The sequence below is a fragment of the Electrona antarctica genome (genome assembly GCF_951216825.1).
Source record: "Electrona antarctica genome assembly, chromosome: 4".
Lineage (NCBI taxonomy): Eukaryota > Metazoa > Chordata > Actinopteri > Myctophiformes > Myctophidae > Electrona > Electrona antarctica.
In genome coordinates this window covers 48,820,911-48,839,705 of record NC_136809.1, presented here as the reverse complement: position 1 = coordinate 48,839,705, position 18,795 = coordinate 48,820,911, and the positions used below count along the sequence as shown (strand labels likewise).

General features: G+C 41.3%; 2 protein-coding genes across 9 annotated transcripts in view; both read left to right on the top strand.

The window, feature by feature from the left end:
* The window catches only part of nfixa (nuclear factor I/Xa), a 115,335-nt gene extending 108,209 nt beyond the window's left edge, over positions 1 to 7,126 (top strand). For 7 of the 8 annotated variants that reach the window (XM_079500340.1, XM_079500339.1, XM_079500336.1 and 4 more), the window contains one exon: positions 932 to 7,126. Coding sequence is in view for 4 of the 8 variants with exons in the window: in XM_079500336.1 (XP_079356462.1) it covers positions 932 to 946 (15 nt within the window). In the remaining 4 variants the exon portion in view is untranslated. The remainder of the gene's footprint in view (positions 1 to 931) is intronic. The other variant, XR_013789948.1, reaches the window with a different exon arrangement.
* Positions 7,127 to 11,211: 4,085 nt separating this feature from the next.
* Positions 11,212 to 17,877, top strand: LOC306921092 (RING finger protein 11-like). Its single transcript, XM_079498205.1, has 3 exons — positions 11,212 to 11,645; positions 13,360 to 13,541; positions 15,229 to 17,877. The coding sequence occupies exons 1-3, from the start codon at positions 11,541 to 11,543 to the stop codon at positions 15,395 to 15,397; spliced, it is 456 nt and encodes a 151-aa protein (XP_079354331.1). The 5' UTR covers positions 11,212 to 11,540; the 3' UTR covers positions 15,398 to 17,877.
* Positions 17,878 to 18,795: the final 918 nt, after the last annotated feature.

The window sequence follows — 18,795 nt, the reverse complement described above, 5'->3', positions numbered from 1 at the left end:
GAAAGTGTCAGGATTTAGAAGTAAAAACGGAGTACTTTTTCCACCACTGCTCCTCGATGGGCCTGTGGAATGTCGGCGTGAGCCAGCAGCGCGGCGCGGCTCGGCCGGTGCCAAGCCCTCCACTCTGCCCTCTTATCAAGCTGTGAAACCAGACCCCAGGAGAGTGGCTGCACGTATGGCCTCTCAATGGCCGTACAGTGTAGTCTGAGACCCACTCCGCTCCGCTCGGCACCGCACCACACACACACACACACACACACACATTAGCAAGGATCGCCTTACATGTAAGCCGGTATTGCAGGCAGGCAGCATGACAGAGTGGTTATAGGCTCGAGTTTGTTGTTTCGAGAGCCACTCAAACTGATATGGAAAACGTGGTTATGTCCTGCTGTTATTTTTGTAGCTCTCTAAAATAACAGCGGTGCATTTGTGTTTTTCTTTTACTTTTAAATGGGTAGAAATCTCCAGTCAGCCCTCTTAAAACAGCAAGTGGTAAAGATGAGGTGTGTGTGTGTGTGTGTGTGTGTGTGTGTGTGTGTGTGTGTGTGTGTGTGGAACAGCTGAGCTCAGCAAGTCAAAGAAAGTCAAAGATGGCCCCCTAGTGGATGTGTGGTAATGATTATTTCCAGGGACAGAAAATATGTTTTCAGGATTTCCCGACTGTGTGTGTGTGTGTGTGTGTGTGTGTGTGTGTGTGTGTGTGTGTGTGTGTGTGTGTGTGTGTGTGTGTGTGTGTGTGTGTGTGTGTGTGCGTGCACGCGCGCGCGCGTTCGCATGCGTGTGTGCGTGCGTGGTGTTCTAGGCTATTTCCTTCCTTATTTTGTCTGTCATTTGACCTTTTTTTTTTTTACATCCTTCACATTAAGAACGAATTGAGCTGAGTTCATATGAATTAACTCTTTGTCTTCTTGTCTTTTCCCTTTTCCTCTAGTCCTGGTTCCTCTGACAAGGCCTCTTCTGAATCGACAGCTAACAGCTAATTGTGTCATGAAAATTTGGAAACGGGAAAAAACAAACAAAAAACTTGCACATCATCAACACAGATTTAAGAACTGACTGCTGACACACTAAAAGGTCTTTCTCTCTCTCTCTCTCTCTCTCTCTCTCTCTCGCTGACACTATTCAAACTACAACAGAACAACCGAATTGCCCCTGCCTTTCCCCACATAAGAGGACTCCCAATTCAACTCAATTTGACCAGGAACGTTCATCCCCCCCATCCTCCCCCTTTTCTGCTGGAGGCTTCATTGAGATTGAGTTGGACATGCAGGCTCAGAATGCAAAGGAGAACGACAAGAGGAAGAGGAACTGTCTCGCCCGCCCATACACCCAAACACCGTCACATATTGGAAAGTGGGAGGAAAGAAAGCAACGGCAGCCTGAAAACTGACCAACCATACATTTGTTCTGTTCTATTATACTTTAAGATTTTCTTCCATAATGAAAGTCCATGCATTGGCTGGGAGAGCCAGGTACACACACACACACACACACAGACACACAATAAGGGTCAAGGGTAGAATCGGTCATTTTCAAAAGCACACATTACGTTATGTATTTCTCCCGAGTATACGCTTCCCGGGGTGTGCGCGGCCGGTCCTCTTCGCTTCCTCTCGCCTGCACAGCGTATATATAGCGCTATACCCAACGGCCCCGCCCACATCACAGCCACCGCCCCCCCGCCCGTCTGTTCCCACACTCTACCGCCCGATTCGCTAAAGCCCTGAACCCCCTCATGTTTCTGATTGGCCAATCATGTAGACACCATGCAATGGTGTGTGACATATGCACTAAAGTGGCTGGTCTTTGTTTACCTGTCAATAAAACAATAATCAGGGCGTCCTGCTGCAGAATAAGTGATAGCCATGAGCCGCGAGCGAGCGAGCGCGTGAACACTTGACAGTCATAACACTAACACTATGTGCTCCTTCGTCCCCTCACCTATGCACTATTGAGTTTTTTATTTTTTAATAAGGGATGAACATATTGCACACTGATGGTCAGAAGAGCGAAAGCGAATCGGGGGGTTTGGTAGAGCGAGGGACGTGGCGGAGGTATAACGTTCACAACTATCCAAGCCCTGACACAGGAACATAAACACACACACAACCGCACACACGCACGCACGCACGCACGCACGCACGCACACACAAAAACACACACACAGACAAACTAACTAACAAACCCAACTAACACTGAGAGTGTATAAATTGTATACTCTCAGAGTTAAAGTAACACTGTCTTCTTGCCTGTACACACATCCATACACAGACACACACACGCACACACACACACACACACACACACACACACACAGACCATCCTCTCAAGACGTCTGTCTCACAATCACTATCACATAATAATCACCTTGGTTTTTGCTCATAATAGGTCTAACATTTAATTTTCCGTAGAACACATACAGGTTTATAGCATCATATATCGGCTTTCATTTTTTGTTTGTAGGTGATTTTCTTGCAATTTTATTTTGTTTGCCACTAGCTTTGGTTTTGGTTTTGTCTCACTTGGATTATTTCATGGTCACATCTGCTCTCACGTCGATCGTCACCCAGCAGCACACTTTTCTCTTCCGTTTTGCAGTAACACATCCAGCATCCCGGTCAACTTCGTTGAACATCTTAACGACAGATACAGTCTCTCAAATCTCACAACCGACAGACAGCACAGTAACGACACTGTCGTACATGTACATCCACACATGTACAGTACACTGTCCTACATGTACAGTATACATCCTTTGCATTGCTTGACTCTCAGTGGTGGAAAAGGTACTCAAGTGTTTTACTTAAGTAAAAGTATCAGTACTGCAATATAGAAATACTCGGTAGTTACTCTGTTGATTTGAAATGTATACTTGGGTAAAAGTACAAACGTATTGGCATCAAAATGTACTTGAAATCTACAAAGTAACTAGTAACTAAAGTGTTCAAATAAATGTAGTGGAGTAAAGGTACAATATTTGGACCTGAAATGTAGTGGAGCAGAAAGTAAAAGTATTGGAAATTGGAAATACTCAAGTAAAGTACAAATACTTCAAAATGTTACTTAAGTACAGTACTTAAGTAAATCTCACTTTCCACCACTGTTGACTCTGTACCCATTGTCCAATCACAGGAAAACCCAGAGGAACACACAGGAACACACACACACACACATGCACTGCAGCACAGCGCCATATCAAAACGCACACTACCACCACCGACACAATATGAAAAATATATATCTATATATATATATATAATTATTATTATAAAGGGAAGCCTTTATATTTGATATTTGGTTCTCCAAACTGCCTTTGTCAATGGTTTTTCATTCACTTGTGGTTTGTCATTAGAATTTGAGATTTTTTTTTTTTTTTCTATTGTAAATGTTCTTATTGAAATTGTTATTGGTATTGTTTTTATCATGACACAATAGTTCAAAGAAAATGCAAAAACAAAAGAAGAAAGAAAAGAAAAGAAGAAAAAAAATCAGCGTCACAAAATAACTGGACTGCCTGGCTGTTGTTGGTTCTATTTTGCAGGGATAGTAAAACCAGGCTGAGATCCTTCATGTCTCAGCCTCTCTAGTGAAATTAGCTATTATGTACTAATTAAAACCATTATATCAAGACTATAACAATCTATTAAAGTGCCTCTGTATTCCCTTCATGCAATTAGTCATAATAAACTTCAGGTTCTGTTCCCACAGATGAGCTCAAAGCTACAGGGAGTAGTTTAGCGTTGGTGCACGTGGTAGTAACTATTGGCCTATAGGACAGGTCCTTATAGAGGACTGCAAACCTTCTTTTGTGTAAAGACAGAGAGAGATCTTATACATGTATATTTATGATATATGCTCCTTTTTAACTTTTACTAAACGAGCTGGTTGGCAGTCTAGTTATTTTATGAAAACTCTCCCCCGCCCACCTCCCCCCCCCACCCCCCGCCAGTGATATCGCCTCACTGTTACCACCAGTAGGATTGAACGACACGCGCCAACAAACGCAATCTACAGAGCAGCATTTTAATTAATCACCTAGTAAAGATGAACATGTCACAAAGATCGACAGTAGATTTGAAGAAGAGAAGAAAAAGTGTTGTTGTTTCGTTTTTTTTGATGGAAAGTATTATTATTGAAAAATATGTGTCGATTGAGCCACGTGCAATGCATTGGGTAGATCATTGTGTTTGTCTGTTAGAGATTTTTAAGAAAGCTAAGAGAAAAGAGAAAAAAAAATCTATTTGTTTCAAAGTCCATAAGCTCCGGGACTCTAAACTAGAGGGCCATGATAAATCCTAGTCTTTGTAAGTTGGGGGTATTTGTTTGTTTTTATTTCCTTTATTTTTCTTTTTTTAATGTTTTAAATGTGTAATCATTTGTTTATAAAAATGTGGGAGGGCTGAAGGAAAAATGTCTACACAACGTAAAAAAAAACATAAAAAAAACATAAAAAAACCCAAACTGTATCATCAGATTAAAAAAAAAAACTGGTGCTTTACAAGTACAAATACATTCAAAACTACTACAAATGGTAATGAACAAAACAACAGAGCATTTTAGGAAACACCATTATTCCTCTCTCTATTTGTATTCTTCTTCTTGTATTGAGCGGGGGGAGGGGTTCCTATTCCTTAAAAAAGGTTGTGACACAAAAGGCATTTTGGTTCAACCCTTAAAGAAAACCTGTACTGGCAAGCCCCCCCAAAAAACTTTTTTTGTTTTTTATTTTTTTTTGACAATTGTTTATCTCCAGTAACCTTGATATGCATATATGCATAGAATTCACCAGCGAAAACCTTCCAGGTCAAGTTTCTTAACTTTGATTTCACGCAAAGACACAAATTACATGACAAGATCTTGCCTATATTGTGGGGAAGATGCTTCATATCCATAGATTTTGTTGTATTTTTATTTTTATTTTTTTTCCTCAGTAACTTTCTGTATAACCATAAATGGACATGGCCACTTCAATTGGCTGCCATGTGTGGCAGATGAGACCTAGCATTGCCGGTGTATTTTGTGTCTTTAGAAAAAGACTCTCTTGGAGCAAAGCAACCGATAAACGTGAAGACGGAAAGTGTAAAAAGGCAGCTTTTAAGAATCATGCAGGATATGAGGAGCCAGTCAGAACCATTATGCCTAATCTATGCTCTGTCGTATGACAAGTATACGTCGGGCTTTACGACACAAGACAGCAAAGTGAGCCCCCCCCCCCCCCCTCCTCTCCCCACACTGCCCCTCCCCTCCTCTGTAAATTACTCTTGAGTAGTGCTTGTGCTGTAGTGTAGTTTCCCAGCAGTTAAAGGTTGTCCCTTAAAAGTGCCTTTTGTTCACAGACTCCATTTTGTAATCCAGATTGCCCTCTTCGAAATGGCTCGAGGCAACAGGTTGTCCCTGAGCGCCACAAAGGCAGCACAAAAAATGCTCGCGCTCGGCTCGGTGCTCAAGGGCAATGTCTTCCTCTCCCGTCGAAAAGAAAAAACCCCTCCATTGTACTTTCCCTATATCCTCTTTTCCTTTTCAAAGCCGTATATATATAGTACAAAAGGAAACTGGTGTGAATTAGTTCTTTACTTTTTATCGATAAATGATGAAAAAAAAACACCCTGAAAAGGCAAAAAAAAAATTGTTCTCGTTACGCTCTTGCTTTTATTTTCTTCCCCTTTTGTCTCCTCTGTCTTATTTCTCTCCTTAGACACTGGAGTAGTCTGTAACTGTGTCTGTCACTCTGTCTCTGTCTCGCTCTCTCTGTCTCTCTCTCTCTCTCCCTCTCTCTCTCTCTCTCTCTCTCTCTCCCTCCCACCCTCTCCACAGTTGGAAGGGTAAAAAAAAATTGCAGAAAAAAAAAAAAACTTTTGTCTTGAGCAGAATGCAGTTAGCTCACTTGTTATTCTTGTCTGTATGCTTCACATTGTATTACCATACCCATCTCTTCAGCTTTTTCCATTCAACCGCTAATGTAAGTGAACAAATTTGACGCTGACGGGCTTTCGGGGGTGTGCATGGGTGGGTGGAAGAGGGGACGACACGGGTTCCCGGGCTTTGGGTTGTTGAGGAGGTCTGTGGGTGTGTGGGAGGAGGACATGAGTGGGGATATATAGGGAGGGCTGGATGAAAATGCTTAACCACTTCAACCCCGAACATCCATATTCTATCCAAAAATAGCAGATCTACAATCTTGATAGATCGGCCATTTCTGGCAAAGACATTTGATGTATTGTAGACTATAGGTGGGTCCAAGTGCGGCAAGTAACTCAGGTCCGCTTTGCTAAGAATAGAGGGGTTCAAGTGGCAAGGAAGCTGTGTGGGGGGGTTGTTGGAATGACGCTGCTTTGACAGTGAGTTTGTTCTTTTATTTTACCTATTTATTTTTGTTTTGACCCCCTCCCCCTCCCCCCTTTTTCACTTTAATTTGCATTTCCTTTAATATTTGCTATCAGGGTATGCTGTTGTCTATAGGCTCCCTTTGAGGGAGCCCTGGGCTGTACATGAGAAGCTATAAGCACCTTATTACGGGACTCGTCCGGCATGAGGCTGAGGAAAGGGGTTTGTGTTTCAGTTTTTTCTTTTCCAGAACATACACCACACCAGTCCCAGATTCTATTCCAAGTCACAACTCTAGTATTATTGTAACGGTGGGTTTCATATAATGAAACCATCCTAAGCAGTATTAGCCATTAACAACAACACACCAACCAAGCCAGAAAAGAGCCAGCATTAAACCTGTTCCCAAATGCAGCCTCTGAGAGACATGGGTTCAGGGATAAGTCCTATATATACCACTTCACCCCTCTATCCACCTCATGCTGGGCAAGCCGTGTCTCTGTTCTGTAGCTTATTTTATTTTTTTCTATTTTTTATTTTTTTCTCCCCGCTATACTTTTTTTCTTGAGTTAGTATTATGAATAGTGGTGTAATAGGCAGCGCCCCTTATTAGGCCCCCAGCCAGGTCCCCGTTGCCTGTGTCTGCGTCCTCATTACGGCACCCCGGCCGTCTCGTTGTGAGTACACCCCCAGAGCTCTAGGTGAAATGCATGTGTTAATTACGGTTTCTTTTCCATAAGAAGAAAAACACAGTTTGAGAAGAGCAGCGCCTGATTGAATAAAAAGGACGTTCTTGACTGTACCATCTTGCCGTGCCCTGTCGTCTTTCCGCTCGAGAAATGAACCACTTCAGCCACGTTCAAAGGTCTTCAAAAGTGGTCTCGTTGTGAGCGTGTACATCAGCTGTTTCTTAAAATCATTTTCATCTTTTTGAAAATATATTTTTGATATTCTCAAAATAGGGACACCATGGGCTGAATCCTCTCCTTACGATGCTCGTAGAAGAGATTCCTTTATGAATTCTTGATACTGTAAATAATAACTTAGATGAGGTATCTAGTATCTACAAGTTAAACAAATATTTCATCGTATAAATACAGTAGAACAGGGGTGGGCAACTGGCGGCCCCCACCTTCACTTAATGCGGCCCTCAGGTTAATGTCAGAATATACTGATATAATATTGGTTTCAGCTGTTTACAATTCCACAACATGCCAAACACGACCCGCTTTAATTACTTCAGTCTAAATTAGTAGCTCATTGCTCAACACAAATATAATCAAAGGCATTTGAAATGACATAAAAATGTTAATTTTTAGGATTCCAATTAAAAAATAGCAAAAAAATAATTCAATATTTAAATTTGAAAATAGCCGATCTACAAGCTCAAAACGCGTCGCAGCGCGACGCGTTTTGAGCTTGTGTTGTGGGAAATATGAACTCAAATCTATATAGTATATTGTTCCATGCTAGTCTGTCTGGTCGTGTCTGTGAGCAACAACACCTTGGCCTGAAAGCCTGTCTTAATCCAATCAACCCTTTGATCAAGCTGTATGTAAAAGACCATGTCACACCTATTGTTTGTTATGAGACTGACCTGAATAGGTATCACTATAGGTAGTCCCTGTCTCAGGAGGGGGGCGACAGCCAAGACAGTCAGGGCGTCTGTATTGTATTGTGAAGGTCATGTTTATCTGTGGACCTGCTTCTGGGGTATAAAGGAGGACCTACGGAGAAGCTGAGGGAGGCTAGTGGGATGGAGACGACGAGAGAGAGAGGTACTGAGAGAGAAAGTTGGAGTGATACAGGCTAAGCCTGCTAGACTAGTAGATGTTGTTTGCTTGTTGCTGTTCTTCTGAATAAACTTCTAAGATATACATTCACCCGGATGGACATATATTATTTCCATAACACTTGTAGATCGGCTATTTTTGCTACGACAGTAATATATGGCCCTAGGGAGTGAGTGTGGAAATATAGTGGCCCTTGCCATCGTCAAAGTTGCCCACCCCTGCTGTAGAACATACAGTAACTGACATGTTTCGGCATCTAGCCTTCGTGCGTATTACAGTAGTTTCATATTCTTTCATTCGAATGTATTTTACTGACAAGACAGACTCCGGGTAATGTCATCAACATTCTTACCATAAAAATAAAGTTTCAGTGCAAGGTTCAAGGTTCAGTGCCTGTAAAGCCCAAACCACACCAAAGGGTCACCATGCAACTCCTTGGGTCCAGACGGTTGCGAGGAGTAGCATGGTGAGCCATTGGTGACCCTTTGGTGTGGTTTGGTGAGGTTTGGGCCATTGAATTCAACCAGTTGAATCACTTGGGACGACGTGCGTCAACGTGCAACAGGACATGTCACACCGCTGGGACAACGCTAAAACCGCCTCGACCCTTTGGTGTGGTTAGGGCTTAAGAGAACATGCATCAGACCGCACTCGCTGACCAGCTTCCCTCGTATACACGCTCTGCAAGCCACAAGACAGATACATTACAGTAGATTCAAACCCCTTAGACCAGACCTGGGCATTACACGGCCCGGGGGCCAAATACGGCCCTTTGGCTGACTGACCGGCCCGTGAAAGGTTACTTGGAAATTGGAAAATAAAACCTACTTTCTAATTTTGCCTTATGCGTGGACTAAAACAGCATTGCTTTTATTTTATCAGAGGTAATAATAATAACATAATAATCTTACCAGCTTGTCAAAACAATGCCATTTACTGCCTTTTATATAGAAATAAAATTAATATTCGTTTTTGCGACCATAGGTCACAGATTACTATGAAAACCTGAAAAAACAGCATATACGGTTGTCAGTCCATCACGCCTTGTGACACGTCCCGCATATATGGCCGTCAGTCCATCACACCTTGTGACATGTCCATATATGAAGATCACGACACTGACCTCATCAAACCCTAGATAGCCAGCCATACATGGAGAAGACTGGATCATCACCTAGATCTGCATAAATGGATCTGGCCAGCAACTCTACATTTGACCTCAAACCCTTAGATCTCCATATATGGAGCTGACCTGTTCTGACATTCCATAATCCATATGTTGATCCCTCCCCACCTGTCCTTCCTCTTCGATGTCTCCCTTTTGTCCATTCAAACTCTAGACGGGCCTGCCCCAAAGTTATCGAAAACTAGAGTTCTCAACAGGCCCGAAAATGAAGGCCCGGCCCTACCTGGGCCCTCATAAAACCCTGTACACTCAAGACACTGCCCCGCTGCCAACCTTAGATCTCCATATATGGAGCTGACCTGTTCTGACATTCCATATGTTGATCTGATCTGACAAATCCTAGCTGTACACTCAAGACACGCTTCATATATGGCCAGACCTCATCAAACCCTGTACACTCAAGACACTGTGACATCATCATCAAACCAGGAAGTCATGCAGGAATGCCTACTGAGTGGCAAAAACTACTTTCTGGCCTTGACAGCCCATTCATCCACAAAGAAAAGTCCTATCTGATTGCATTAAACAACGTTAAACAATGTTAAACTCACTTTGCATGTTGCTTTGCCACCCGATGTGCCATTCACTTTAAGCATGCGCATACTCTCTATAGAAGGTTTAACTACTTAAGCTACTTGTATGGAAATAGCTGATCAGATCTTCAGGCCCACAACACAGCGTAGACCTATAGCTAGCTATTAGGGAAAGGGACAGTACATCAACAGTTGTCCTTCAACAGCATATTCAGCAATGAGTAATTGATAGCATGATTTGATTGGTTCATCCACTGCCACTGGCCCATATGGTCCAAGTTGTCACTCAAATGTTCTGGCCTCACCACTCACTGGCCAGCCACCCTGAAACACACAGGCAGGCGTCCAACAACATTTGAACCATCTGTTGTGACCCACTAGTTGTGTGTTCTTTTGTTTGTTTTTCTTTTGTACTGTAGTTGTTTGTGTTATTTGTCTACACTAGTGAATATCCCGTGCCGCGTGGCCACATAGCCATGTAGGTCCACAGGTCTTGTTGAATGTTGTCTTTAAGACTGAGAGTAGTCAGAGCACAATTAATTTAATTGTATTCATACATTGTATTTTGTATTTGTACATAATGACAAATAAACCTGAACCTGGGCTGACCTGGGCTGTAGCCTGCATGGAAGAAGATCATGTTGTTTAATTGTTGCATGAAATTACAGCCACAGCAACATTGCAGACAGTGAAAGATCCAAAAATACAATAAGAAGATTCCAAATATAAATTAATAGCAATGCAAATAGCATACAAGCACTATGACAGTCACATACAGCTGATACAGGATACCGCATATTACAGCAGGGAGAGAAAACTAATTCTTGTTGTCGACTTTACAGCAAATTATTGTTGCATTACTGCCACCTTCTGGAGCACTTTATTACATTCTGTTCCTACATAAAGTTGGATTAACATTTATTGTACCATAGGAGAGACAACAGGCAAACATTGATCAAAATAACAATCCTACATGCTGTAAGTGTGTAGACTTCTTTTAAATTAAGTAATTATGCAGATTCAAATTAAGTAATAACACAACAATATTTTGGACCAAACAAATAATTACAAAGAAGAAAAACAACAACAAAAAGTGTTGTAACCTGCCGTTTTTTTTCTTCTTTCTAATTATTTGTTCGGCCCAAAAAATTGTGTTTGTTGTCATGATTTGTCACGACTCGAGTTGGCTTTGTCCGCGGCGTAAACGTCTTTAAATAAATACTTTCTGAAATGTCTGAGGAAAATGAACGGAGAGTCATTTCCTGGGCCCTGGTAGGGGGCGGGACTGCGACGCTCCGAAGCATCCTGTAATGATGATGACGACACTTCCGGCTAAACTTTTGTAAACAAAAGCCAACAGAACTAGAAGAGAGAGAGAGAGAGAGAGTTGAGTCAGTGAGCTGCTGCTAAAGTTTATGTCTTTTCACTTTCGGAGTGCATTCAGCCAGAGCACAACACCACACACTACACACACAGCAACAGCTCTCAACAACTCTAGTCTATAGTGTTATAATTCTTTCTCTGATGGTTTGTTAAAGGACCTGGTTCGCGAGTGACTCCAGTGGTTTGCTGCTAAGCTAAACCACAGGGAGTTCAGTAAACGTCGCCTCGATCGTTTCAACAGAGAGCAAGCAGAACACCCTTTTCGTTTTAATTTGGAGCATCCATTGTTCGTTCGGTCGTCGGCAGTGAGACAGACAGACAATGGGGAACTGTCTGTCTTCTTCTCAAAGTACAGATGACCTGTCTCTTCTCAACGAAGAGGACTCCAGTCTGCCAGGAGAACTACCACCTCCTTGTTATTACCAGGTCAGTCACTTCACATATTATGTTTCTGATGAATTGAAAATGGTGGACCCTGTTGTAAACAAGTGTAATGCTTTATATCAGTGTGTCGTCCACAGTAACAGTTGAGTTGTGCTTTTCATGTGAAATGTACACAAACTGTTAATAAATACTTAAATCAAATCAATTCTACACAGTGCTGGAAAAGTACTCATATTTAGTTTTACTTATAAGTATCAATACTGCAATGTAGAAATACTCAAGTAAAAGTCAAGAATTCCAAATTAACTTGAGTTAAAAAGTACAAAAGTATTGGCATCAAAATGTAAAGTTACCAAATTACTCATTATGCAAAATGTCCCATTTCACATGTTTTCGAAAGTTTTAAAAATATTTTTGTACTTAAGTACAGCATTTGAGTACACGTACTTGGATACATTCCACCACTGTAGTTCAGTACTTATGTCATGAAGTTTGTCCACATGTTTGTGTGATTAAACAACTTGTAATTATTGAGATTCAGAAGACATTATTTTGTCACTTCACTTCAGTTGGACTCTAGAGTCTAGACAGTAAGACAAAGAGAGGGAAAAAACGCCAGGCTTCCTTCATTGTGTGTTTCAGATCCTGAAGTAACATGTTATGCATGCATTCATAAGAAGGTGTACATACATAATCCAAAGATTCTATAAGCACATCATGCACCCTGCGGTAATGAGATGTTGGATTGTGTGGCTTTAAAGATCCACTTTGAATCCATTATTCTTTGTAGAGTAGAGAACATTGTGAACATATAACTCATAGTAGATGATGATGATGTTAGACTCTCACTAAATTGGGAAAGGATGCAAATTGTAATCATGTCACCCTCTGGGGGTCCTGGGATTCAATACTGTACTCAGTACTGTAACATTGTTGAAGTAGGACTCATTTAATGTTCCTGGGACCCATCTAAAGGACCACCCATTAGTGTTGCAGTAGGACTCAATTGATGTCCCTGGGACCCATCTAAAAGACCAGCCATTAGTGATGTGCGGGCCGGCTTTTTTGCATAACCCGCCCGTCCCGTCCCGCCACGGGAGCCAGCCCGCACCAACCTGCCCCGCAAAACAATATATTAATCAACAACCCGCCGCCCCGCCGCCTGCAAAAACGACCGACTTTTCAACAGCTAGTTCAGTTTGGAGAGAGGGGAGGAGGCACCTTTATTTTTCTTTTACATTTCTACCCAGATTTAGAGGAATCTCTCATTTTAAACACTAGGAAATGACCAGTCTGCCCTGCAGCCCAAATTACTGGTTATCAAAGTAAAATGATGCATAATCGCATTTGCTTGATTGCCTAGAAGTGACTGAGAGAGAGAGAGAGAGAGAGAGGTGACGGAATAAAACTCATTTTAGTTTCGATTGCACTTTGCGCAGCGGCGGTACCGCACACCCAAAATAGCCGATCTACAGTTTTTCTATTGAAACTGCATTGATGGAACCTGTACAACAAAGACTTTTCCCCACTTATGTACACCCGTCACCCGTACATTTGTGTACTACAGTTTGCATGACACCATTGTACAACAAAGTATAAAATACAGACTAAACAATTAGTGCTGCACGATTAATCGAAAAAAGATTCATAGAAAACAATTTATATATAACCTATACTTGCTCCTCGATTTGTTTGATTAATCTAAGAAGTCATTCACATTTGCTGAAGAAGATAATCAATGTTGCAGCCCTTCCAGTTCCAGGTCAACCTGTATTCCCAGGAGCCCGTGTACTACCCCACCCCGGGAGAGAGCCGCCTGGCCAGCCAGCTGACCGAGGAGGAGCAGATCCGTATCGCCCAACGCATCGGCCTCACACAGCATCTGCCCCGGGGAATCTTTGACCCGGGTTCTGAGCCCTCCGACAAGAGAGTCAAAGAGTGAGTTCTTTTTTTTCTCTCCAATGTATTTTTATTGAGGCTCTGAGATTACACAACTGTTCAATCACAATTCAATGTATATAGAACCACACATTTTTCTTTTTTCAACATAACATAGGAAAACAACAAGAACCACAATACGGACATTACAATGCACAGACAAACAAACACAAAAAAAAAGACAAAACGAGTACACCACAGTCTTGACATGATTACATTACAGGTCACCAGAGTCTTTGTTATTCACTAAAGAGTGAGTTCTAACTGTACTCGTATCACTGTATCAGGCTATCTTTATGGCTTATAAAGATAGCCTCATGAAGGCCGCATAGGCCGAAACGTTGCTGTTTCCCTATTGAAGTTTTTTCACTGCATTTGAAGACAGTGTGCGGGTGTTTGTTCTTTTGCACTGCAATGCACAGTAAAATGCTGAGCGAGTTAAAAATGTTAGTTACAAATGGATATATGAACACAGGCTCAAAATGTCCACCGGCACCTAGTGAGGCCAGTTACTCCATTTCCGGTTTATTCCAGCTGTTCTCAAACATTTTCATCTCAAGGAACCCGCAAATTGATGTGTATTTTTGTGCCACAGACAGAACCAGATGTATTCGATTAATTCTAGTTTAAGTTAATCTCGTCACTCTGTTCTATTATACAATGGACTGAGTGCGCTCGCAATAAAGTCTTTGAAGGTGATTAGGATGACCTTTGGCCTGCAGAGTACACCTTTGTGATGTCACTGATCACATCACCCCAAGTTCTAGACCTCCAGTTCTAGGCTAAACAGAAGGGGGGATTTTCAACATCTAAGCTAAAAACAAAAGGTGACCGGGCCTTTGTTTGCACTCAGAGCCCCAACTCTCTGGAATGCCCTCCCCCTCGAGATAAGGCTTGCAGAATCTGTCCCCCGCTTTAAATCCCTCCTAAAAACTCACTTTTATAAAGCTGCTTTTAACACCTAAACGTTTTTTAAACATTCCCTATTGTTCTTATGTCCTACTGCACTTCTGTACATTGCCTGTTCTTTATTTTTATTTTTTATTGTAAACTGTTGTTTTTGGTGTGCACTGCATTTGTTCTTATTTTATTTTTTGTAAAGCACTTTGTAACCTCGTTTTGAAAGGTGCTATATAAATAAAGGTTTATTATTATTATTATTATAAGGGGGGATTTTTTTTATTTCCACACAACTACTACTAAGGTATATTAATGACATAGTTCAATGTTAAATGAGTGGACAGCCCTACCTAGACCTGGAACCCATCTGTGTCACCTTAGCTTTTAACCACTTTAACCATTATTTCATACAAAAATTGAGATATACAAGCCCATAGCGTGGCACCGTGTGCCACGCTACGATCTTGTAGATCTGTTAAATTTATAAATATCATGAAAACGTGTGCAAATCTTTGAATATATATTCTTTCACAGCGAATGTTTCTAACTCAAATCTTTGCTTCTGGGAGGTCACTGGAACAAAATATTTAGAGATGGAAGTCGACGGTCAAATTCATATAATTCTAGGGGTTCTTGACATGAAACCATTTGAGAACCACTGCCATAGAAACATAGGGTTTTTCTAAAAAAACTGTCACGATTTAGAAGACATTTTGTAGAATCTGGTCTCAACGGGTTAAGACGAGTGAACCGAAAGGCTGTAATTTGGGTCTCTTTCTTTCTCTAGGTGTGCGATCTGCATGATGGATTATAAGTACGGCGACCCCATTCGGTTCCTGCCCTGTCTTCACGTCTACCACGTGGACTGCATTGACTCGTGGCTGCTGCGCTCCTTCACCTGCCCCTCCTGCATGGAGCCTGTGGACGCAGCCCTTCTGTCCTCGTACGAAACCTAACTGAGCAGCACCCCCTCCCCCCCCCACTCTGCATGGATAACACCCCTCCCCCTTAATCTAACACCATCTAACACCATGTTGTAGTCACTGGTTTGTAGGAACCACCAACCCCCGGAACCAGTTTTACCCAAAACGATTCCCTGCATCATAGTTTAGCATTTAAATGGGGAATGGGGGAACCAAAACAAAGCAGCGACGAAAAACCAGAACCCTTCAACTGGAACCACCGTGTTTTATTTTTTGTTTTGTTTGGCCTAGACCGGATCACACAGACTATTTTTGACTGCAGACCAGGCTTTCCTCTGAGGTGGAAAGTCTGCCGATGTGAGGTTATGGATGTTCTAGCCTATAAATGGAATGCACCTTACTAGCCCACGCTGTCCTGCTTTTCACTGCTAGTCGAGGTGCGCCTATACAAAATGTGGGGACGGTTTGTTGGGATTAACACAAATCCCGAAAACAAATGTCCCCGCATTACTCTCCTTCGATGCAATATGGGCATTTTTTGGGGCCTTTGGATTTTTGCCTTTTACAGCAGGAGAGTGCCAAATAATAATCTGAATATGATATGGAAAGCAATACAATTACCGAGTTCACTTTTTAACGATCGAGTCACTTTTTGTATGGTCATGAAATCAATGTGACCACTTTCATATACCAGCAGTCATATACTGGTGCTGGCAGACATGATGTGCAATAATATTTAAAATATTTATAGAAAAAGGAGAGCTGACATAGGAGAGTGGTCAAATGATATGGTGATCCTTGATCTGACCAGACCCCAATGCATCACTGTTGATCATCACAAGTTACTGCCTGAGCGATGACTATCCTCTAACTGTAGGGCTATACTGGAATGAAACTGCCAAATAGAGCTTCCCTTTTTCTATTGAAGGAAGATTAAGGAAGAAATTAGGTTTTCTTCATCTTAATATTTACAGCACCACGGTCATAAACGATCTTGTGGTTCTTAAGAGATTTTAGATTTGTTATTTTGTTTGTGGGTTTATTAGGTGTTTGCCTGTTGTGTGCTCCTACATTTCTTTTATAACTTATGGAGGCCGACTTTACATAGTATAGATCTTATACTTTGTTTTGCATTGTGGTTGTGCTTTCTACACCATTTTATCTTATCTGTACACGTGTTGCGTTTCTTTCTTGTTCCTGTTTACTGTCGGTGACATTTACAGAGAAAAATTGTGCAATCCCCGTCAAGCACCTTGGGATACCGCTCATCAAGACACTGTAGCTCTGTTGGTACAGTTGACGATGGAGGATGAGTATGAGAGAGATGTGAGGTGAAAGTGATGTTGGACTTTGCTAGAAAGTGGGTTGTATACAGTAGCTTGAGTCCAAGCACAGAACAAATTACACGTGGTCCAGCCAAAGCTAGACACAATGTTGTGCCTAAGTTATTTACAGATTTTTTCAGAATCCACTTCCGTTTTGAATTTGAGTGTTTAAAGTGTGATTTTTTAGACCTGTTTCGCCATACACTGATGGTGAATAGAATCGCTAGCTAAGTTCCTTTATCACAGAGTAAGTTAGTTAGTCAGAGCACAGAAGCAACAGATAAAGATTATTGGTAATATTTAGACTTACAGTATATCATGTAAGGTGATATTCTACCAAAGTTCAACACCACTTTATTAAGATTACATTGTAATCCTTTCTGAATTTGTGTGCATCTACATTAACCCATTTTGGGCGGGAACCCCTTTTGGTGTTTTAAACATTATGTTATAATTTAGCTATTGAAAAATAGCAGATCTACAAGCTCGGAACTTGTAGGTCTGCTATTTTTGAAAAATCGTAAAAATGTGGCGCAAATCTTTGAATATATATTCTTTCAAAGTGTATGTTTTTAACTCAGTCCAAAATGGGTTAACAGTAACACTGTTGTAGCTATTTTTGTCTGAAATAGTGTGAAGGGAGACATTGCCTCCAGTGTTGTATCGATGGTCTACCTAAAACAGGTTGCAATTCTCCTGGGATCCTCTTTTCAATGAGCATAACGGATGCCGGCTGAGTAATGTGTCGTGCAAACTAACTGCTGTAGTACTAGAATGGAGTATTGGTGGGTGGAAATATGACTAGAATAATATAAGTTGTTTTTCAATGGTGTTTTGAACACCCGGACAGTATTTTGCAAATGAAATTGTATAACTTACAGTCCAAAAAAGGCAATTATGTTTGACTCCGGCTGCTGTGCCTTTTTTAGTTGAGCATACTCTTGTGAAGTACAATCATTTCTATATACGTGACAATATGTGTTTGTTTTCGTGGTCCTCATGGTTGAGATGGATAATGTGTCTCTAATCTGAAGGAATTCTAATGACGTCACTTTTGTTTCCGACTGCTGTTAATACAATCCTTATTTTAAGATCTCTATTGTCTTTTATTTTCTAACCACAGCTGTTAGGAACACAAACCACAATAAAAGTGGTTGCCAATTTCAGTATGTGTGATGATGTGTTGTGTGTTCTCAATAAATGAAAGAATATGGATATGGACATTATATTGAATCTATGCTGCACTGGGAAAACTGCATTATTATTTATTTATTTTTAAACGGGACCATGCAAATACTGGAACAAGCAGTACACAGTCTGGTGTACCTTGAATCTAACTATGCTGTACATTGCTATATAGGAGTTTGGGGATTATGTGATAAAGGAAACTGATTGACAAGGATAAAGCAGACCAGGAGGAATCTAAGGTCACATTCCCACCTAATACTTCCGTAGACTCGATGCGAATGGGAGGAGAATTGTAGCCTGGCGCAGCCACACTAAACCCGCCCCTATTGCATATATATTAGTATCGCAACGCGAGGCTAGGAGAATTGGGACTTCTTGCATATTTAATTTACTGCGGATTGCATTCACACCTGCACCGAATCGTAATCAAGTGCGATTGGAAGCGAAGTGAAACCCCCGTTTTTGCTCGGAGTAGAATGCGGTTCTTTGATACGCATTAGGATTCAAATGAGCCTTCACACCTGCCAAACGAATTGCACTTTCTGACAATGCGCAGCAGGATTCGTTTTAATCGCAGCAAAGCTTTAGATCCCTGAGGTAGGTAAGTAGAACCTTTGCATTGTTTCCATTTGCAGACCCAGCAAGACTTGCAAGTTCTTCTCATGTTGTCCACTAGGTGGCTCTAAAGGTGAGAAGAACACTTGACCCCGAATCTAGTCAGCCCCAGTCAATGAGCGCTTGAGTATGCAGTTGTGGAAAGTAACTACATTTACTTAAGTACTGTACTTAAGTACAAGTTTGAGGTATTTTTTATTTTTATTTACTTTACTTAAGTATTTCCATTTTCGATTTCTCAGAGGCAAACATTTTTACTCCACTACAATTAAAACTTTAATTTGCTGATTTAAAACTTAGGAC

What these genes read in the sequence shown, in the direction of transcription:
- LOC306921092 (XM_079498205.1), top strand. Translation starts at nt 11,541, where the DNA reads ATGGGGAACTGTCTGTCTTCTTCTCAAAGTACAGATGACCTGTCTCTT. An exon ending in CACCTCCTTGTTATTACCAG is followed by an intron (nt 11,646 to 13,359) that starts GTCAGTCACTTC and finishes CAGCCCTTCCAG; the next exon opens with TTCCAGGTCAACCTGTATTC. An exon ending in TCCGACAAGAGAGTCAAAGA is followed by an intron (nt 13,542 to 15,228) that starts GTGAGTTCTTTT and finishes TTCTTTCTCTAG; the next exon opens with GTGTGCGATCTGCATGATGG.